Below are 23,921 nucleotides of genomic sequence, written 5' to 3'. Positions count from 1 at the left end.
ATCCAAGGTTAATAAACAAAAATCAATTGTATTTTTATAATAGCAACATTAACTGAAAATGAAATTTAAAAACATCCATTTGTAAGAATGATAAAAAAAACCTTAGATAGCAAGAATAAATTTAAGGAGAAAAAATGGCGGCGGAGTGAATGGAAGCTACACAGACCATCTCCCAGGACCAAACTGAAATTACAACGAAAATAAAGACAAATCGTCAGGAAGGGGCAACTGAAGAAAGGCAGCTTGGAGGACCACATAACCAGGAACACTGACTCAATCCTGGTGGGCTTGCGAGGATGCGAGAGGGTGCCGGGAGCCCACTATCCACAGCGGCCTGGGCTGGGACCTGTGGCTTCGGCTGGGACCTGCTGCGGCCTCGGCTGGGACCTGCTGCGGCCCCGGCTGGGACCAGCGGCCCTAACTGGGACCTGTGCCCTTGGCTGAAACCTGCCGTGGCCTCAGCTGGGACCAGTGCCCTCAGCTAGGTGCTATGCTCTCGGCTGGGAGCTACCGCAGCCCCGGCCACCCTTAGCTGGGAGCGGTGCCCTCGGGTTAAAGTCCCAGGGGGCTCCACGGTGCAGAGCTGGGACAGAGGCTAAATTTGGCAGCAGCCACTCACCTTGGACTCCAGCAGAGGGAGGACAGACTGCACTGGAACTGTGTGGGGACACTCGGGATTTGGAGGGCGCTCAGAGCTTTTGCTGAGTGTAGCTACGCAAGACTGTGGTCATTCCATCCCAGGGCCCTGGGAGAGGCGGCGGCCCCTCCCTCAGAGATTCAACCCCACCCCGTGGCCACTGAAATGCTAATTGAGGCACATTAACAACCAGCAGCTGCCCCACCCTCGGGAAATCCTCTTACACTGAGCACCTGATGGAGGTTTTCATTCAACTCAGAAACCAAGCCTCCAGGCAAAAAACCTAGAGGATAACTACCATTCCCTGGGCTAGCAACTCTAACCAGGAAAGTTAAGAGTTGACAGCGGTGTTTAAGTGGGTCCTCCCTGCCTCATCCAAACTCGAGAGAGGGAGCCAAAACAGCAGTACACCAACACCCACAGGGAAAATTTGGCAGGCTCCAAAGCCCACTGTGATAGCCAAAATGGAGAGACAGAAACAAAAAACAAATGAAAGAACAAGAGACCTCTGCCGAAGATGAGATAAATGAGGTGCAGTTAAGCAAGTTAACAGAACTAGAATTCAGAGCCATGATCTTGAGGAAGCTCAACAGCATGTGTAAGGCCATGAGCACCATGAGTAAAGACATAGAAATGTTGAAAATCAACCAGTTGGAAATTAAAAACCACCAAGAAGAAATGAAGAATACATATCAGAAATAAAAAACACATTGGAAGGTCTAAATAGCAGAGTAGAGAAAGCTGAGGACCGGATCAGTGAATTACAAGATAGGTAGAAAAAAATGAACCAATCAGAAAAAAAAAAGGAAAAAATAATTAAAAAACAAGAAAACATCTTAAGAGAACTGTGGGACAACTGGAAACGTAATAACATTTGAATCATAGGAGTCCCAAAGAAGAAGAAAATGAGCAAGGGTTAGAGAATATATTCAAAGAAATAGTGACAGAAAACTTCCCTAATTTGGTGAAGAAGGCATTCAAGTTCAAGAAGCACAGAGAGCCCCAAGTAAGAAGAACCCAAACAGGCCCACACCAAAACAAAAAGTAATCAAACTGCCAAAAATTAAAGACAGAGAGAATTCTAAAAGCAACAAGAGAGAAGCAACAGGTTACCTACAAAGGAAACCCCATAAGGCTCTCAGCTGACTTCTCAACAGAAACACTACAGGCCAGAAGGGAATGGCATGAGGTAATCAAGGTCATGAAAAACAAAAATCTGAATCCAAGACTACTCTACCCAGCAAGGCTATCATTCAAAATAGAAGGTCAAATAAAGGGCTTCCCAGACCCAAAAAAAGGCTAAGGGAATACATTAGCAACAAACCAGCACTGCAAGAAATGCTAAAAAGACTGCTGTAATTAGCAGGAGGAATAGGAAGAAAAATATAACCACACTAAACAAAAATGGCAATAAATAAGTACATATCAATAATCACCTTAAATGAAAATGGTTTGAATGCTCCCATAAAAAGACACAGAGTAGCTGATTGGATAAGAAAGCATAATTCATCTATATGTTGTTTACAAGAGACCCACCTCACAACAAAAGACTCACATAGGTTGAAAGTGAAGGGATGGAAAAAAATCTTCCAAGCAAATGAAAAGGGAAAAAAAGCTGGGGTAGCAATACTCATATCTGATCAAATAAATTTCAAAATGAAGGCCATAACTAGAGACAAAGGAGGCCACTACATAATATTGAAAGGATCTATCCAACAGGAAGATACAACCTTGATAAACATATATGCACCCAATATAGGAGCACCAAAATATATTAAAAATCTTCAGGAGGACTTCAAAGGAGAAATCGATAGCAATACAATCATATCAGGGGACTTCCAACACCACGCTGACATCACTGGATAGATCCTCTAGACAAAAAATTAGCAAGGAAACAGAGACTCTAAATGAAACACTAGACCAAGTGGATTTAATAGATATCTACAGAGAATTACACCCCAAAACTACAGAATTCACATTCTTCTCAAGTGCACATGGGACATTCTCAAAGATAAACCACGTTAGGGCACGAACTAAGTCTCTACAAGTTCAAGAAGACTGAAATCACATCAAGCATATTCTCAGATCACAATGGCACGAAACTAGAAATCAATGGCAACAAGAACATGCAAAGACATTTGAAAACATGGAGGCTAAATAGCATGTTATTGAACAATAAATGGGTTACCGAGGAGATCAAGTAAGAAATCAAAAACTTCCTGGAAACCAATGAAAATGAACACACAACAGCACAAAATCTATGGGATGCAGCGAAAGCAGTTCTGAGAGGGAAGTTCATAGCACTACAGGCCTACCTCAAAAAACAAGAAAAATCTCTAACAGACTATCTAACCTCACAACTTAAAGAACTAGAGAGCAAACAAACAGAAAACCCCAGAGCAAGTAGAAGGAAGGAAATGGTAAAGATCAGAGCAGAAATAAACGACATAGAGTCCAAAAAAAAATTCAAAGGATCAATGAAACAAAGAGCTGGTTTTTTTTAAAAGATAAACAAGATTCATGGACCCTTAGCCAGACTCACCAAGAAACAAAGAGAGAGAACCCAAATACACAAAATCAGAAATGAAAGAAGAGAAGTAACAACCGACACCACAGAAATACAAAAGATCGTTAACAACTACTATGAACAATTGTATGGCACCAAATTCGACAATCTAAGTAAAATGGACAAATTTCTAGAAACACATAGTCTACTAAAACTGGACCAGGAAGAGAGAGAAAACTTGAACAGACCAATAACAACAGAAGAAATTGAAGATGTAATCAAGACTCTCCCAGCAAACAAAAGCCCAGGGCTGGATGGCTTCACAGGGTAGTTTTACCGAACATTCAAAGAACTAACACTCATTCTCCTCAAACTAGTTAAAAAAATTCAAGAAGAAGGAAGACGTCCAAACTCGTTTTATGAAGCCAGCATAAGTCTAATTCTAAAACCAGAAAAAGACACTACCAAGAAAGAAAACTACAGGCCAATATCCCTGATGAACATAGATGCCAAAATCCTGAACAAAATACTAGCAAATCGGATCCAGCAATACACCAAAAAAATTATTCACCATGACCAAGTGGGATTCATCCCAGGGATGCAAGGCTGGTATAATATTCATAAATCAATAAACATGATACACCACATAAATAAAATGAAGAATAAAAACCACATGATCATATCAATAGCTGCCGAAAAAGCCTTTGACAAAATCCAGCATCCATTTCTGATAAAAACGGTCAGCAATGTTGGAATAGAGGGATCATATCTAGACATAATAAAGGCTATATATGAAAGACCTACAGCCAACATCATACTCAATGGGCAAAAACTAAAAACATTTCCCTTAAGAACAGGAACAAGGCAAGGATGCCCACTTTCGCCACTCTTATTTAACATAGCACTAGAAGTCTTAGCCACAGCAATCAGACAGGAATAAAAAAAAAAGGGATCCAAATTGCAAAGGAGGAAGTGAAACTGTCATTATTTGCAAATGACATGATACTATACGTAGAAAGCCCCAAAGACTCCATGAAAAATTTACTAGACTTAATAAATGAATTTGGCAAAGTAGGATACAAAATTAACGTCAAGAAATCGATGGCATTCTTATACACCAATGATGAACTCAAAAAAAGAGAAACTAAGAAAACAATCCCATTTACCATTACAGCAAAAAAATTAAGATACCTACGATAAACTTAACCAAAGAAATAAAGGACCTATTTGCAGAAAACTACAGGTCATTGAAAAAAGAAATAGAGGAAGATATAAAAAAGTGGAAGCACATACCTTGTTCATGGATTGGAAGAATTAACATCATTAAAATGTCCATACTACCCAAAGCAATCTATAGATTCAATGCAATCCCCATCAAAATACCAACGGCATACTTCACAGAATTAGAACAAGTACTTCAAAAGTTCATATGGAACCAAAAAAGACCTCAAATAGCGACAGCAACCTTGAAAAGGAAGAACAAAGTTGAAGGGATCACATTACCAGATTTCAGGTCATACTACAAAGCCACTGTAATCAAAACAGCCTGGTACTGGCACAAGAACAGGCATATAGATAAGTGGAACAGATCAGAGAACCAAGAAATGGACCCAAGACAATATGCTCAATTAATATTTGACAAGGGGGGCAAGAGCATATAGTGGAGTAAGGACAGCCTCTTTAATAAATGGTGTTGGGCCCTGGCCGGTTTGGCTCAGCGGTTAGAGTGTCGGCCTGCGGTCCGGAGAGACCCGGGTTCAGTTCCCGCTAAGGGCATGTACTTCGCTTGCAGTCTGTCCGCGGCCCTGTTTGGTCGTGCGGGTGCCACTCGATGTGTCCCTTCACGTCGATGTTTCTGTCTCTCTCTCCCTTCCTCTCTTTCCCTCCCACTCTATCTGTACAAAAAATGGAAAAGTGTCCTCGGATGAGGATATAAATAAATAAATAAATAAATAAATAAATAAATAAAGTTGGGAAAATTGGACAACTACATATAGAAAAATGAAACTAGACCATCAACTTACACCCTACACAAGAATAAACTCAGAATGAATCAGACTTAAATGTGACTCATGAATCCATAAAAATTGTAGAAGAAACTGTAGGCAACAAAATTTCAGACATCATATGCAGCAGAATTTTCATTGTTATATCACCTAAGGCAATAGAAACAAAGGAGAAAATGAACACATGGGACTACATCAAACTCAAAAGCTTCTGCACAGCGTAAGATATAATCATCAAAATGGAAAGGCTTCCCACTGTATGGGAGAGCATAATTGCCAATGGTATATCAGATAAGCGGTTAATTTCCAATATACATAGAGTGCTCATACAACTCAACAAAAGGAAGGCAAAGAACTCAATTAAAAAATGGGCAGAGGAACTAAATAGACACCTCTCCAAACAGGTCATACAAATGGCCAAGAGACATATGAAGAAATGCTCAACATCACTAATCATCAGAGAGATGCAAATTAAAACAACAATGAGGTATCACCTCACACCTGTCAGAATGGCCGCCATCAACAAATCATCAAACAACAAGTGTTGGTGAGGGTGTGGAGAAAAGGGGACTCTAGTACACTGCTGCTGGGAATGCAGACTGGTGCAGCCACTATGGAAAACAATATGGCGTTACCTCAAAAAATTAAAAATTGAACTGCCATTTGACCCAGTGATCCCACTTCTAGGAATATACCCTAAGAAGCCTGAAACACCAATCAGAAAGAATGTATGTACCCTCATGTTTGTAGCAACACTATTTACAATAGCTAAGATCTAGAAACAGCCCAAGTGTCCATCAGTAGACGAATGGATAAAAAAGCAGTGGTACATATACACAATGGAGTAGTATGCAGCTATAAAAAAGAAAGATCTCTTGTCCTTTGAGACGACATGGAGGGACCTGGAAAGTATCATCCTAAGCGAAACAAGCCAAACAGAGAAAGACAAGTATCACATGATCTCACTTATTTGTGGAATATAATGAACATAACAGTCTGAGGAATGGGGTAGTCCCAGAGACGTGGAAGTGGGGTACAGACTGACAATCCCCAGAAGAGGGGTGGTGGGGGAGAGATAAACCACAGAACTTATATGCATGTATGCATGAATGCATGAACAATGTACATGGACAACAAGGTTGGGGAGAGGATGGGTAGGGAGGGGGAAGGGGGAATCAGTGGGGGGAAAAGGAGAAACATCTGTAATGAAAATAAATAAATTAATAAAAAAGAAAAAGAATACATTTAACAAAATATGTGCAAGATCTCTACATTAAAAGTTAGAAAACAATGCCATGTAAAAATAAAGAATACTTTAAAAAATAAAAAGACACGCCCTGGCCGGTTTGGCTCAGCGGTTAGAGGGTTGGCCTGCGGTCTACAGAGACCCGGGTTTGGTTCCCGCTAAGGGCATGTACTTCGGCTGCAGTTTGTCCCTGGCCCTGGTCAGGTCCTGCGGGTGGTGGCCACTTGATGTGCCCCTTTCACGTCGATGTTTCTCTCTCTCTCTCTCTTCCTCTCTCTCCCTCCCACTCTATCTGAACAAAATATCGAAAAATGTCCTCGGGTGAGGATTAAAAAAAATAAAAAAAAATAAAAAAAATAAAAAGACATAATACTGTGTTCATGGATTAGAAGATTCAATATTAAGATGTTGACTATTCTCAAATTGATTTAATCATTGAAGCAAATCCTATCATAATTATAGCATTTAAAAAAATTTATTGATTCTAAATTGACACATTCAAAAATTAGTAAGATTCTAAAACTGATTTTAAAAACCACACAAACACACAAATGTCCAAACTGCCAAAGCAATTTTTTAAAAGATCAAAGATGAAGGACTTCCTTTACCTGATATCAATACTTAGTATAATGTTACAGTAATTAAGACAGTATAGTATTGGTAAAAGGACAGACTTTTCAAATATTTAAGTTTATTTGAACGAACTGAATACAGATAACAGACCCACACGTATACGGTCAATTAGTTTTCAACAAAGGTACTAAGCAATTCATGGGGAAGGATAGTTATTTCAACAAAGGTGCTAAAAAATATTAACATCTACTCTTACCTCACATAATTCACAAAAATTAACTTGAAATGAATCACAGACCTAAATGTAAAAACTAAAACTTCACAAAGAAAACAGGAACAATCTGCAATATTCAGTAATGCAGAGATTTCTTAGACTGAAGATTTTTCTTAAAATGACAGAAACTAAGCACATGTTTTAATAAGAGTCAGTCATATTTCCTTTTCTGTGAGCTGCCATTGAATTCTTTGTCCAATTTTCTGTTGGGTTTGTGGTCTACTTATTTGTAGGATCTATTTATGTGTTAAGGTGATTAGCTTTTCATTGGTGATAACTGAAAAACATTTCTCAATCTTTAGTTTCTCTTGTGACTTGCATGTAGTGTATATGGCCATTTTAATTATTTTTTTTATTTTTTATCTTTATTGATTTTAGAGAGAGAGGAAGGGAGAGGGAGAGACAGAAACATCGGTGAGAGAGAACATCGATTGGCTTCCTTCTGCATGCCCCCACTGGGGACCTGGCCCACAACCTGGGCATGTGCCCTGATGGGGAATCAAACCAGTGTGCCATATTGGCTGGGCTATCTGCCATTTTTAAGTTTATTTATATATAATCAAATTTATCAATCTTTCTTTTAAGGCATATGAATTTAACTTCTTATTGAGAAAGCTCCCTGCACCCAAGTTTATAAAGGAATACACTTATGTTTCCTTCTAGTATTTTTACTGTGTTTTTTTTTTTTTTTTTTTTGCATTTAGTTTTGACCCACTGAACATGTAAAGTGTACAATTTATTGTGTGGATTAAATGTAAACATTACCATTTTTTTACACCGAGGGCTGCCCAATTGTCTCAACACAATTTACCATTGTAAATTATTTCCTTAATTATATGAGATGTCATATATTGCTGGGTCTATACCAGGATTTTCTATTCTGTTTAACTCCTCTGTCCATTCAAGAGCCTATAGAATATTATTTTAATTATCGGGGCTTTAAATGTTCTGTAATATATGGTAGCACTATTCTTCTGGTCTCCTCTCTACCACCTTGTTACTCTTCTACCTAAGAGCTTTCCTTGCCATTCCTATTAAAATTTTTTAAAAATTCTAATTAAAAAAGAACCCATTGGTTGCAATTACATTATCATTTTATAAAAGGTGTCCCATAAAAAATTTTAAACATAGATAAAAAAAAGGGAAGAACATAATTAACTCTCATATACTTATCATTTATCTTCAACACTGTTAATGTTTTGGGACTGCACCTCATTTTAAATTAACTTTGGGAAAATGGACATCTTTATGGCATTACTTCTCTCTATCCAAGAACATGTAATGTCTTTTCATTTATTTAAATCTTTGTGCCCGGACAGTGTGGTTCAGTGGTTGAGCACTGACCCATCCACCAAGAGGTCGCTGATTCGATTCTCAGTCAGGGCACGTGCCCAGGTTGTGGGCCTGATCCCCAGTGGGGGGTATGCAGGAGGCAGCCAATCAATGTTTTCTCTCTCTCTCTCTCCCTTCCTCTCTCTCTAATATCAATAAAGAAAAAAAGATTAAAAATTAAATAAATAAATCTTTGTGTATCCTTCAGTAGTAAAGTTGTCTGCATGGAAGTCTTGCTTATTTCTAATTTTGTATTTCTATAATATATTAAATTCTTTTTTTTTTTTTTTTTTTTTTATTTTTATCCTCACCCGAGGATACTTTTCCATTTTTTGTACAGATAGAGTGGGAGGGAGAGAGAGGAAGGGAGAGAGAGAGAGAAACATCGACGTGAAGGGACACATCGAGTGGCTGCCACCCGCACAACCAACCAGGGCCGGGGACAAACTGCAACCGAAGTACGTGCCCTTAGCGGGAACCGAACCCGGGTCCCTCTGGACCGCAGGCCGACACTCTAACCGCTGAGCCAAACCGGCCAGGGCCTTTTATTATTTATAATAATTTTCAGTTGAGTCACTTGAAGTTTCATATGATTAATTTTATAATATTTAGCCCCAAATTCCTTGTTTGGTATCAACATTATGAGTGCTGTTTTCATTTTCTGCCTTAATATTTTTTCTTCCTTTTAAGTTTAACTTTTCTAAATAACTTTGTTTTAGATATACCTCTATAGGGTACACAAAACTGGGTTTTCGTTTATAATCCAATCTGAAATTCTTATTCTTTGAATAGGTGAGTTTAGTCCATTTACAGTTATTGATGAGAAATTATTTTTGTTTACAACTATACCACTTTACATTATCTTTTCTGTATCTGTAGTTTCTGTTTTAAGTAGCTCACTATGTAGTCTTGCGGCTTTTTTCCAGAATATTATTTATTCTGTAGCTAAGTTTATAATTATTTAGAGAATATCTTTAGTTCTTTATTTTCAATGCTCTTTACAAATTTATCATGAGTAATGATAAAATTAGTATATTTCCTTGTTCTTCCCTTTACTTCCCTCTTTTAATCACCCAATTATTATTTTAATTAAAAAGAGATGCACTGAGCCCTGGCCAGTTTGGCTCAGCGGTTAGAGCATTGGCCTGCGGTCCAGAGAGACCTGGTTCGGTTCCTGCTAAGGGCACGTACCTCGGGTTGCAGTTGTCCCCGGCCCTGGTTGGGTCGTATGGGTGGCAGCCACTCGATGTGTCCCTTTCACATCGACGTTTTTCTCTCTCTCCCTCCCACTCTATCTGAACAAAAAATGGAAAAATGTTCTCAGGTGAGAATAAAAAAAACAAACATAAACAAGGCCTCACCACTTAACATGTGTCATCCAGGCCACCTTTGTTTCTAAAATCTCAAAGGGCTGTGTGAGGATTACATGTAATACCATAAGTAAAGGTAGAGTATATTATTTCACAGCTTGTATAGACAATCAACAAGTGGTAGATAATATTAATTTTTAGTCATTAAGTGCAGTCCTCATTTTTAAAAAATGCCACCACATTTATAGAAAGATATAGCCAATAACTGCAGGGTAAAATATATCTAAAAATTCTAGCCAAGTTCATGTCAGAGATCAGGAACATACCTTAATACAGTGATAAAACAAGAGCATTTTGAACAAGAAAGGCAATCCTTTCAAATGCTGTTATAAAAAGAACTCTACTGGAGAATTTTCTGTGTTTTATGTTTTGGCCTTATAATCCATAACTACCAAAGTAATTTCATAGGCCATAGATTGGCAGGAGGCATAATAAGTATGGACCAATGCTTTATGTCACTAGTTCCAAATATCTCCCTGTCATCCATTTTTATATAATACTTTTATCAATTGTACTCTGACCATGGATACCATTTGTTGACCCTGAAGCTTTGAGAAAGGGAAAGCACAGAAAGAGGTGAACAAAAGGAGACTGATGCTATTCAATTCAGGTTTTTTGTTTTGTTTTTGTTCATTCTCATTTGAGGTTATTTTTTCTTTTGATTTTTAGAGAGAGAGTAAAAGGGAGGGAGAGAGAGAGAAACATAGATGTGAGAGAGAGACATGGATTAGTTGCCTCCTGCATACACGCCAACTGGGATAGGAAATCAAACCTGCAACCCAGGTACGTGCTCTTGACCAATAAACAAACCTGCAACCCTTTGGTGCTGGGGTCTACACTCTAACCACTGAGCGACACTGGCCAGGGCTCAATTCAGCTTTAATGATTCAATTCAATAAACCTATATGATGCTCTATCTGTGTTGCAGGAGCTATGGAGCTCATCGAAGAGGCAAAGATGAGTAAAACAGTCCCTGCCCTGAAAAGAATTATTTTGTTTGTATATAACTGTAAAAACGCATTCTCACTCTGAGCATGCAGTTAATATGATTAAAAGTTTGCCAGGGACATAAAAAGAAAGCTTTCCAAATTTATTGGGATCCATTTAAAAACACTGATTGGGTATGTTTTGTTTTAACAACTTAGTAGAATCCAGTCACTATTTAAATGCTCTCATTAAATCGCACAAAAACCAGGTTTATATATTTAGTGAAGTCATGGAAAATTTGCCACTAATGTGAACAATCTCCTAGCATGAAATATTCTTTTGGAAAAAAGAAAATTAAATGTCATAAGGATCAAAAATAAAAAACTTTGTTACATTTTCATTTGCATATCAAAGAGCTTCCAATTCTAGTCCTTAAATGTTTTTACAAAAAGTGTTCTTGAGAATACCATTAACTTTGAATCCTTCGTATCATATATAATGTTCTACTATCAACAGTATACTAAACGAATGTCTTAAAGCTTCATCTAATGGAAAAATCTTTCATCTGTATTGGGAACTTTCTCAGTCATGCATAGTTTATTTGAAACCTAAAGGTTCATTTGGTTCTGCCAGACTAAAATAGGTTATTAAAACTAGAATTTTATACTCACCCGATCCTCCTTTTGCCAAGTATTTGTTCTTTGCATAAAGAACAGAATCTAACATAGATTCAAAAAGAAGAAAATAGCCCTGCAGAAAACAAAAAAAAAAAAAGGATTTTGGAAATGTGCAATATCTTCACATGCAGAGAAATTTAATTATCTGGCTACTCTTTTAATAAAAAATATTTTTTTTTCTGCGTCATAAAATATTCTGCTAAGTTTGAAATTATTTTTTGCAGTAAGTTCTCCACAATAACAATTGTTAGAAAATCAGGCCAAAGTATCAAGTGAATCCAGAAAATTTATTACAGTAGAATGTACTGAACCTTTTTTACCTATGCTTCCACTTTCTCTTGTTTCTTCCTCAGTAAAAAAAAAAAAAATTCAGATGAAAATTATTAACAAAACTATAACTCTATAATATTGTAACATTAATCCAGAGGAGTGGTTCTCTAGTAGATTTTGCCTCCTGGGAGACATTTGGCAATGTCTGAACACATTTTGACTGTTACAACTGGGGGGAAAGTGGAGGGATGCTACTGGCATCCAGGAGGGAGAGCCAAGGATCCTGGTAAACATTCTACAATGAACAGAATAGCCCCCACAACAAAGAACTGTCTGGCCCAAGATGGCTACAGGGCTACAGTTGAGATACCCTGGTCTAGAACACCATTTCCCAAACTGTTTCCTGCCCAGTGACTTTCTATTGGGTTAAAAAAAAGCAGGGGGTGCCCTGGCTGGTTTGGCTCAGCCATTAGAGCGTCGGCCTGCGGTCCAGAGAGACCTGGGCTCGGTTCCGCTAAGGGCACGTACCTCGGATGCAGCTGTCTCCGGCCCTGGTTGGATCGTGCGGGGGGTAGCCACTCGATGTGTCCCTTTTATGTCGATGTTTCTCTCTCTCCCCCCTTCCTCTCTCTCCCTCCTACTCTGGGGGAAAAAAAAAAAAAAGCAGGGGGATGGGGGTGGGTGAATCTTTAATCAAAGAATCTTGAGAAAGACCAGATGCTACATCCTCCTCTTACAGATTCATAATGCACGTTAGCACACTAATAGTTCTGAAAAATATGATGGTAAAGAGGACTGTTGAACTTATTTAAACCAAGTATTACCCATTCTTTGCCTAGATACTTTTTTTTCTATTTAACATCAACACCTTGCACAACTAGTCTTGTTTGTAACACAGTTCATGAAACACTGCTCCAGTGTACTGCAGATTTTAGAGAACAGTAATGAATCCTCTACCAAGAAAGGATAATCAAAGCATAAAGTGGCATCACAAACACAGTGTATTCTAACAGTATACTACACAGTTTATTAAATAAATGACAAAGTAATCATGATTGAGATTAATCCCAGTTTCAGTCTTTCTTCTTCTAGGGTACCATCCACCAATAGCTCCGAGCAGCAGGGGAAGTGCTCAGCGCAGAGCTTAGCATATAATATACCTATTGCTTAGGGTAGACCAATATGAAATTTACCCTAATGTTATCATTCTAAATCAAAACTGTTCTCACTCATTATTTGTGCACAAATACCTGTTTGACAGGATACATACAATTGCCTTTAACCACAACGAACAAACAAAAATGTTTAAGGTTTCTCTAGAACAAGAAAAACCTGCAAATCTGAATGGATAATCTTCCCAAGAGATTAACAGCAAATTTAAATTACAGAAAACACAGCTCTCATGCTTGAATCACTTATGAAGGAAGCTAATTAAATTGCCACTAGCAACTCTATTTTGGCATTTACCCCTAACACACTAATTAATTGATAAGAAAATAATTGCCTACAAAAGAAAGATTTTGAAACAAAGCTCTTTTATCAATGTGTTTACATTACGAAAGTTAAGGATTTGATGGAAAGTCTTTTTCTAGATAGAGTACTTCAGTAATATGTCCAACTCTTACAAGTCATTTCCCCTTTAATATCATCTGTGTATTCAAAGCACAAGAGACTTTTGGAATTCAAACAAGAAATCTTTATTAATCTGACATACTCATGCAGATCTATGCACACAAATGCTAATAAATAAGCATTCATCTACTGATTAAAGTAATTATAATTTATGCCAAGGAATTATTAAAAGAGGTGGCATCTATTTGCCCTATGGGAAAAGATCAACATGTTAACATGTTAATAGTTTAAAGAAAAAATGGTCCCTATTTGCAAGAGTGCTGCACATTAAAACATTAAAAGAAAATAAATTCACATTTTAGTGCAAATTAAGTATTCGTTATATTCCAATATTTTTTGGAAGGGGGTATAAAAGCTGTTACTGATTTAGCATTGTCATAACTGTTTCTAGTATTTCTCTTTCAAATCAGCTAAATCTAAGTATTTTGCTTCAATATGCTCAAATGCCATCTTACTTTCATGTACTACAAACCAAAAAAGTCTTCGATCAATAGGTGAAAGTACCTCCTTCTAGCAACACACTCCTTTATTGCTTTTAAGATGAGGTTATTGGCCATTCACCAGAGATTAAATTGCACCATATTTTAAATTGGTATTATGGTCAATACCAATTGTATAGTGGTTGAGAGGGTGGACTCCTGGATTTAATCCCAGATGAGCCTCCTTTTCTATGTGTCCTTGGGTAAGCTAACATGCTTCAGTTTCTTCATCTGTAAAGTGACAGTAACAATGATATTCTATTTCATACAGCTTTTACGAGGATTAAACATGTTTATACATGTAAAAGGTTTAGAACACTAAATCTTATTAACTTAGAAATTAAAGCTATTTAAAAAATATATGTATAAAGACTCTTATGAATTTTAAAATTATGTTTAATAAATTAAAGAATGAGGGTTTACCAGATTGTCCAAAATCATGTAACATTTAGTTAGTAAACAGTCATATATTACAATCCATGAGTAAGAACTAAAATTCCTTTTTTTCCAGCAGTCTATCAGAATACATTTTTTTAAAAGTGTTTTCATATTTTTTACAGAAGGGAGAGAGACAGAAACATGGATTGGCTGCCTCCTGCACACCCCCTACTAGGGATCAAGTCCACAACCCAGGCATGTGCCCTGACAGAGAATCCAATCGGGACCTCTCAGTCCACGGGACAATGTTTAATCCACTAAACCACACTGGCAGGCCAGAATACATTTTCGTGTGTACCTTCTTTATTCACACCAGCCAAGACTATATGTATGCATGTATGTAATAAAATGTGTGTGTGTGTGTATGTGTTTATAAAATATATATATTTACATATACGTCTGCTAAAAATTTCTTTAAAATTAGTAAAATTAAAAAGACCCAATCAAAATAGACAAAGGAGTGCCGATTCCAACTTTTTCTTCTTAAGGAGGTTGAAAAATGGCAGGAGTACATGGAAGTTACACAGACCATCTCCTAGGACCAAACTGGAATTACAACTAAAATAAAGACAGTTCATAGACAAAAACCAGTAGAAAAGCAGCTGGATAAAACCTTATAACCAGGGACAGAAAGAGAACACCAAATGGAGCCTGGTAGAAACTGGGGAAGTGGGAGAGGGTGGGCTGGCAGCCCACGGACAGCACCTACAGGCTATTTTAGCTGTGAGCAGTTCCCTCAAGGTTATACCCCAAACCGGCTCCATAGTGCAGAGTGCCGGGAGAGAGCACTAAATTAGCTACAGCCACTCACCTTGGGCTCCAGCTCATGGAGGGCAGACTGGACTGGAACTGTGTGGAGAGACAGTTTGGAGAGCTGGGAGGGCATCAGAAGTTTTACACGGAATTGTTCCCTCATAGGACAATAACCATCTTACTCAAAGAGCCCCTTCCCAGAGCCCTGGGGAGAAGCAACAGCTCCTTCCTCAGGAATTTAACACCACCTGGCCAGGCCAGAAAAATGCAAATTGAGGCTCATTAACAGCTAGAGAGAGCTACATGCAAAAAAATGAAACTAGACCACCAACTTACACCATACACAAGAATAAACTCAAAACAAATAAAAGACTTAAATGTGACTCATGAATCCATAAAAATCCTAAAAGAAAATGTAGGCAACAAAATTTCAGACATCACACACAGCAGAATTTTCAATGATACAACACCGAAGGCAAGAGAAACAAACAAACAAAATGAATACATGGGACTACATCAAAGTAAAAAGCTTCTGTACAGCAAAAGAAATAACCATCAAAATGGAAAGGGAACCCACTATATGGGAGAGCATAACTGCCAACGATACATCAGATGAGGGGTTAATTTCCAAAATATATAGAGTACTCATACAACTCAACAAAAGGAAGACAAAGAACTCAATTAAAAAATGGCAGAGGACCTAAATAGACACCTCTCCAAACAGGACATACAAATGGCCAAGAAACATATGAAAAAATGCTCAACATCACTAATCATCAGAGAGATGCAAATTAAAAGAACTATGAGGTATCACCTCACACCTGCCAGAATGGCTGCCATCAACAAATCATCAAACAACAAGTGTTGGTAAGGGTGTGAAGAAAAGGGGACTCAAGTACACTACTGGTGGGAATGCAGACTGGTGCAGCCACTATGGAAAACAATATGATATTTACTCAAAAAATTAAAAATTGAACTTCCATCTGACCCAGTGATCCCACTTTTACGAATATATCCTAAGAAGCCTGAAACACCAATCAGAAAGAATATATGTACCCCTATGTTCACAGTAGTACTATTTACAATAGCTAAGATCTGGAAAGAGCCCAAGTGTCCATCAATAGATGAGTGGATACAAAAGCTGTGGTACATATACACCATGGAATACTATGTAGCTGTAAGGAAGAAAGATCTCTTATCCTCTGAGATGACATGGAGGGACCTGGAGAGTATTATGCTAAGCAAAATAAGCCAATCAGAGAAAGACAAATACCACATGATCTCACTTATTTGTGGAATATAATGAACAAAATAAGCTAATGAACAGAACAGACCCAGAGACATAGAAAATAGTAGGGTTCAGACTGACAAACCTCAGAAGAGGAGGGCAAGGGGGAGGGAAGAGATAAACCAAAGAACTTATATGCATGTATGCATAACCAATGGACACAGACAACAATGCTGTGAGTGGGGGCAGGATCAGGAGGAGGTGTCTGGGGAGAGGAGAAACATCTGTAACAAAAATAAGTAAAATAAAATAAAATAAAATATTCTTCTTAAAAGATAATCACAGTGATTTCTCCCCTGCCCCAGGACAAGAAAAAATAATTTTACTTAATACTTTGAACTTTCGTATTTATACTTAAAACTTACCCATATGTCTGCTTTCATTTAAAATGAATATCAATAAACATTTTCCCACTTACCCCTTAATGATTACCCTAGCTAAGATTAGAATCCTTATAAGTAGAACAACATTAGAGATAATTTCTAAGGTTCTAACTATTAAAACAACCTAATTTTCACATTAAAGATATCAGTACTTCAAGAGGTTAAGCGACTTACTTTAAATCATATTGCTGGAAAAATAATACTGGACAATCTTTAGCATCTCTTATAAAACAGTGACCTTAAGATTCAATTCCCAATGCTGCTAAGCTAAACTCAATAGTGAGATCGATTACAAACAAACAAGAGAAAGAAGATAATCATCCTGGCAACAAAAATACCCTCTCATAAATGCCATGTCTTTGCTTCTCATTTTTTAGAGTCAGCCAACATAATTAGGTCAGAGAATTTCTGAAAGCAAATGATCACATGCTTTCCCTGATACATGTAAAGCATTCAGCACAGTGCCTGACAAAGAGTTAACACAGACCATATCACAGGACTCCTCAATTTGGCACAAGTTACTATATGGGGGTCAGCAACTAGGTGGTAGAACAAGACTAAACTGGACTGAAGCAGAAGGCCACAGCAAGTCTTTCTTCTTTTGTCTTTTCTGATTTTTTTATCTTTCTCATTCTTCACCAGTGTACAATTAATACCAATACTTTCCTTTAGAAAGCTATTTTGCTTTCTAAAATAAAAAATTTCAAATAAAAATAGTGGTAATTGTTAGTTCACTGTGTTAAGTGTCTTTTTTTTTTTTTTTTTTTTTTTTATCCTCGCCGAGGACATTTTTTTTTGATATTTTGTTCAGATAGAGTGAGAGGGAGAGAGAGAGAGAAACATCGACGTGAAAGCGACACATCGAGTGGTTGCAACCCACACGACCCAACCAGGGCTGGGGACAAACTGCAACCGAGGTACGTGCCCTTAGCGGGAACCGAACCCGGGTCTCTCCGGACCGCAGTCCGACGCTCTAACCGCTGAGCCAAACCGGCCAGGGCATGTGTCTTTATATTAATTATCTTATTTAATTCTTCACTAAAGCATACTATTGCTATTTCCACTTAACTGATAAGAAAATAAGGCTTAGAAATGTTAAATAATAACTTAAAATAAGAGGTCTTAAAAACAACTCATAATCATAGAAACAGTTGAATGCACCAAGATGTGAACCTTGATCTAACAAGAGGTAAAGTTCTGAATCATTTTCTTTTTTTTTTCTTTATTGATTTTAGAGAGAAAGGAAGGGAAAGGGAGAAAGAGACAGAAATATCGATGAGGGAGAACACTGATTGACCATCTCCTGCATCCTCCCCATTGGGTATTTGGCCCACAACCTGGGCATGTGCCCTGACCAGGAATCGGACCAGCAACCTCTTGGTATGCTCAGTCACTGAGCCACACCAGCTGGGCCTGAATCATGATTCTAATGCTGCTTCTTAAACACATTTACTTGATTGAAAATAAGATCTAATACGTGTATTATGTTATATTACAGTGATAATTGCATAACATATATGCAAATGAACTGAAATAAAAAATTTCCCATACAGCACATTAAACAATATTAGAATTTACAATAGCTATGTGATTCATAGTATTTCAGATTGATAGCTTAGTTGGAGACTACTAGTCACCATCTATGTACTGTGAAAATTATCAGTTTAGAAAAGTCAATTGACGTACCGGAATATAAGTAGAATATATGATGCTTGTGAGATAAATTAATATGCCTAGTTAAAAATATTATCAGACAAAAAGATTCATATATGTATTGCTAATGGTTATTGTCCTTTCTCTCAATTTCCAACTTTGCTAAACTTCATTTTACTATGGTCTCCCTCTGTGATAGTATGGCCTTTAATTTCCTGGGAATTGTCCTTGGTTCTAAACCAAGCCATTCATTACTGATATCAAAAGGCTTTGCTCCAACTTCCCTGCTCAAGACTGTAATTTCACAGGCTGCTGCTTCACCTGTAGGGGTGCCATCTGGAAGAGTATACTCGGTATTTTCTCCCATGATGCTCATGGAGCACTCTTCTTTTCAAATTGACATTTACTTTTTAAAATTGAAATTTGCATTTACACTTTAAAAATTAATTACTAAAAAGGAACATGTTGGTTATACCTGGAACTAGAATGTTAACATTATTCATTAAAATGAGAACTTTATTTGTCAGTTCATATTTTCTTGAAATAAATTAATGATAAACAAAACTTGTGATATCTTCAGAACAGGGTTCTTCTGTTGTCTATTTTTTTTCTCAGTTCAAATAACAGAGTTAATGATAAACCTTTAGGTGGAATTAACCTTTTAAAAGACTAAGGTAACAGAGAAGCACAGATAAAATGAGTTAATCTGTAGAAAGTCTAGTAACAAATAGTCAATAATCTGGATTTATTTAAAGATAAAAATAAAAATTACTTCCAACTAATAAACAAGCCTACAAAATCTAATCCCTAATTCTTAGTATGTTTCTGAGATATAATCAATATTTGATAACATTTTTTCCAATACTACCCTAAATTCTGTAAGGTTTACTGTAGATAGAACGTTATCTAATGTAATTAGGACTACTAGTCATTTGTTAATGGAAAACAATATAACTTGCCCTGGCTGGTTTGGCTCAGCGGTTAGAGCGTCGGTTTGCAGTCTAGAGAGACCCGGGTTCGGTTCCCGCTAAGGGCATGTACCTCGGTTGCAGTTTGTCCCCGGTCCTGGTTGGTCATGTGGGTGGCAGCCACTCGATGTGTCCCTTTCGCATCGATGTTTCTCCCTCTCTCTCTCTTCCTCTCTTTCCCTCCCACTCTATTTGAACAAAAAATGGAAAAATGTCCTGGGTGAGGATTAAAAAAAAAACCAACCAAACAAACAAACAAAAAACAATATAACTTAAGTAAAAACATATAAATTTGTTTACATTACTCTTTGAGGCTGGAACCATTGACTGGAATCTTCACCATTTTCCTTGCATAAACCCCACTCATAATGAATTATAAATAACTTCCAGTTCAAGTTATTTTAAAATATAAAAGACTTATTAACCAACATCACCCCAATAAATTAAATTAAAAAGTAAAATAAAATAAAATAACAGAAAAAGAATCTAAGGGCATTTAGCAAGTAAAGAGTCCCTTAGTTTTATAATTCTCACCCTCCCACTCCTAGTCTTTCACAATTTGTTTTATGGACTACTTTATTCAACATGTTTTTGCAATCTTGTTCAATATTTAAGCCAATATTAACTAACGTTACATAAATAAGCAGGTAAACAATGCAATAAGCTCTTGGTAAAAAATATAACTCAACAGATAGGAGCAGCACACAGAAGGTAACATATTAGCTTTAAACGTTCAGGTAGCCATAGGAATCTAACAGGTGTTGTACAAACATACAGAATATAAACTTGGTGAAGTAAACGCGGGTTGTTAAGGAAGCTTCTTTGCATATCCATGTGACAAAATAATATTGCCATGCTTTCACCTTTTAAGGAAAATTTTCCTTGATGCCCAGGTGGCCTTTATAATATCATCTAAATTGGAGGCTGTTATTAGTAATGCATATAAAGGAAATCTCTAAAGCAGAGATTCTCAACCCTGGCACTATTGACATTTTGGGCCATATAATACTTCATTGTAAGGGCTGTTCTGTCCATTGTAAGATGTTTAGCAGCATCCCAGGCTTTACCTATTATAGGCCAGCAGTACTCTCCTCCTGTCACTATCCCTCCCTTCCCCCACTGTAACCTAAAATGTTTCCAGACATTCCCGAATGGGACAAAGTTGGACACTCTCCCTCCATGGAGAGCCACTGCTCCACAGATATCCAAAAAATAATTACATAAGCATTTTCTCCCATCTACAGTGTTATTTGCTAAAAATGTAAAAAACTTAAGATTTTATAGGATGTATCTTATCTCAGACGATTTTATAGAATAAAGTAACCTCTATTTATTTCACTGTTATATTTATAATACTCCTAGATATTGACTACCTGAATTGCAAAGTTTTTTCATTGATTTCCCCAGTCTATAACTTGGCACTTTCATCTTAAAATGTGCTGATGCTTAGCATTTTATTTATCACAAATATAATAATAAAGTTACATGAGAGTTTTAAAAGTACACATTCATATCTGTTTATAAATGCTTAGAATAGTACACAATTCTAGTATACAATTAATTAGAAAAATGATTAAGTAGATTAAAAGATCAAAAATATTACCTGGGAAAAAACCACAATACTTCAGAATAATAAAGAGGTCAAACTTTATCAAGAATACATAATAATCCCAATGTACATACACCTAAAAGCCACATAAAAACATCTGAAGCAAAAACTGATAGAACTGAAAAGAAAAACAAACAATTCCTGAACTACAGATAGAAAGTGCATTATTATTCTTTTAGTACTTAATAAAACAAGCAGACTTAATAAAGATGTAAAAGACTAAATGATACTATCAACCAACTTGACCCAACTGACAATTATGTAACATTTCACCCAAGGTTAGCAGAATACATTCATTCTAAATGAATGTGGAATATTCAACAAGACACCATATGCTGAGCCATAAAACAAGTCTGAATAAATTTAATGAAATGATAATGTACATAGTATGGCCTCTGATATCAACCAAATCAAACTAGAAATCAGTAACAGAAAGATATCTAAAAAATTTCCAAACACCAGAAATTAAACAACATGTTCTGAATAATTTGTAGATCAAAGTAAAATTCACTAGGGTACTATTTTGAATTGAATAAATTGTGGGATGCAGCTACAGCAGTCATAAAAGGAAATTTATAGGTTTAAAAGTGATGAAGAAAGCAAGGTATAGAAAAATGTGTAGAATATGCTTAACTACACTAAATAAAAGGGTGGGTTTGTAATCTATTTTGTTCGCTGCTTTATCCTATCTAGAACAGTGCCCAGCACATAGCAGCCACACAATATTTGTTAAATGAATGTGTCAAGGGGATGGGAAGACATAGAAATGTTTATAATAGATTAAAATATTTCAGGAAGGACAGACTAGAAACTGGTAACAGATTGTGTTGGCAGATTCAGGGTAGGTCCTGAGTGGTAGGGTAAATATAAGGTTAGGATAAAATTTGTAACTTCTATGTGTTATTACATAGTCAAAAACAATAATAAATTTTATATGTATATCACAAATATTTGTCAGAGCAGCTCCTAGTTCATTATAATTTCACCTGAATACCACCTTTGATGCAAAAAGAATGAGAATAATGGTAATAACTATCATTTATTAGGCACCTGTTATGTACTTGCTACTGTCCTGTATGACCATTTCCTTTTCCTCTTCTTATCCCTTACAACATACAGTTCTCACTTTTCAGTGGCATGGACTTGTGGAGAACATAATACAGAAGATGTGCTAATTAAGAGTTTGAAAAACTTTTATTAGTTAAAAGTCTTTCTTCCACTAGATGGCACTCTCACTTAATCAACAAAAGACTAACAATTAAATTGTCCCGTTAATCCAAATTGAGCAAACCGTCCAAATAAATCATCTCAAGATCTTTCCAAATGCCCATGTGGGCCTTCCTTACTCCTGACTCACAGAATCAGTTTACAAGGACGAGGTTACAGGATGAATGTATTTTTCTAAAACAATGTTCCTAACTCTCCCAGTGGTCGAAAAAAATAATTAATTATTACTGGATATTCTACTCTTAAAAATACAATTAAATTATTAGCTAGCACTTTTATTAAGGAAAATTATGTTAAAGTATTCATATATAACAGAGTGATGCTATAATGCTTATAAATTATAGATTTTTGAGGTTACAGGAAAGATGAACACTATTAACAGTATGATTCAGAATTTAAAGAACAAGATCTCATTCCACTTCCAGCAACAAAGCATTTTAGGAGCTAATGATCCTCTAAGTACAACAAATATGCTAGAAGAAGAAGGAAAAAAAACATCTTTTTAGATGCATCTGTAAGCTGGCTTTTACCTTGAGAGCATTTGCTAAACCTAGTGAGTGAAGATGGGAAAACAGGAGACAAACCCATGGTTCGGTCAAGGTGAGGAATATGAGAAAATTGTCCCAAATAACAAAGCATAGACAACCAAATGCATCTACAGAGTAAATGTGAATTTAAAATTTTATATGTTGCCAACTTGCCTCTTCCCAGCCCACTCAGTTTAGAACTTTGATACTGAGTGGTCAAACATAGGCTTCCTCTCTACCCTCTACACGAAACAACAGGGAAATATTAAGAAATTTTTCATGTAACACAGACTTGTGGCTACATTGAAAATTTTGTTAGACTTCATAATAGCATAATGAATATATATTTTTAAAAGTTCTTATCAGCTAGAGATAACAAAAAAGTATAATAGTACAGAGACAGATAAAACAAAAACGGTGAAATGCTGATAATTGTTAAATTAGACAATGGGTACATGAGGCTCAGTGAAAGTCATTCTATATTTTAGTCAAGTGTTTTTATAATATTAAAAATAAATGCTTTGGTTCTGCATTTACTGTAAAATTATCCTAGGTATATGGCAAAAATAAGTACAAATCATCTGAGATAAAACCCAGGTATCAAAGAATTTTCCACAGATAATTTCCTTGGAAAGTATACAGCATAATATCAAACAGTACTAAACACTCAAATACACAAGAACAAAGCACCATGAATGAGGGGCAATAGAAACAATAGTTAGCAAAAGCAGCCCTGAAAAAATGTCAGATACTGCAATCAAAAACACAAAATATACAATAAGTATGTTATGATTCATAAAATGAAAAGAAGCTTGAAGATAATAACAAGCAAGTGAGCAACGTTTTAAAAGAACCAACAAGAACTCCTAAAAGTAAAAACCAAAAAAACAAAATTGAAATAAAAAAACTCAATGGATGAGTTTAACAAATTACTAGAAATAACTTCAGAAAGAATTAGTAAATTGGTGGACTGAACTGAAAAAATTTATCTAGAGTGTAGCCCAGAAAGCCAAAACATTAGAAACTAGGAAGGAGGTTAAGAGGCAAGGAAGATGGAGAAGTCTAATAAATATATAATGGCAATTACTGAAAGACTTATTAAACAAGATATGAAAACTCAAACCATAAAGGGAATTTGATAAATTT

General features: G+C 36.4%; 1 protein-coding gene across 6 annotated transcripts in view; it reads right to left on the bottom strand.

The window, feature by feature from the left end:
• The window catches only part of PRMT3 (protein arginine methyltransferase 3), a 118,826-nt gene that overhangs the window by 54,413 nt on the left and 40,492 nt on the right, over positions 1–23,921 (bottom strand). For all 6 annotated transcript variants that reach the window (XM_036259191.1, XM_036259193.1, XM_036259196.1 and 3 more), the window contains one exon: positions 11,543–11,621. In XM_036259191.1, the coding sequence (XP_036115084.1) occupies positions 11,543–11,621 (79 nt within the window). The remainder of the gene's footprint in view (positions 1–11,542; positions 11,622–23,921) is intronic.

This window comes from Molossus molossus, unplaced genomic scaffold, assembly GCF_014108415.1.
Source record: "Molossus molossus isolate mMolMol1 unplaced genomic scaffold, mMolMol1.p scaffold_m16_p_13, whole genome shotgun sequence".
Taxonomy (NCBI): domain Eukaryota; kingdom Metazoa; phylum Chordata; class Mammalia; order Chiroptera; family Molossidae; genus Molossus; species Molossus molossus.
Note: the sequence above shows the minus strand (reverse complement) of the source record. Positions and strands in the feature narration are given on the sequence as shown.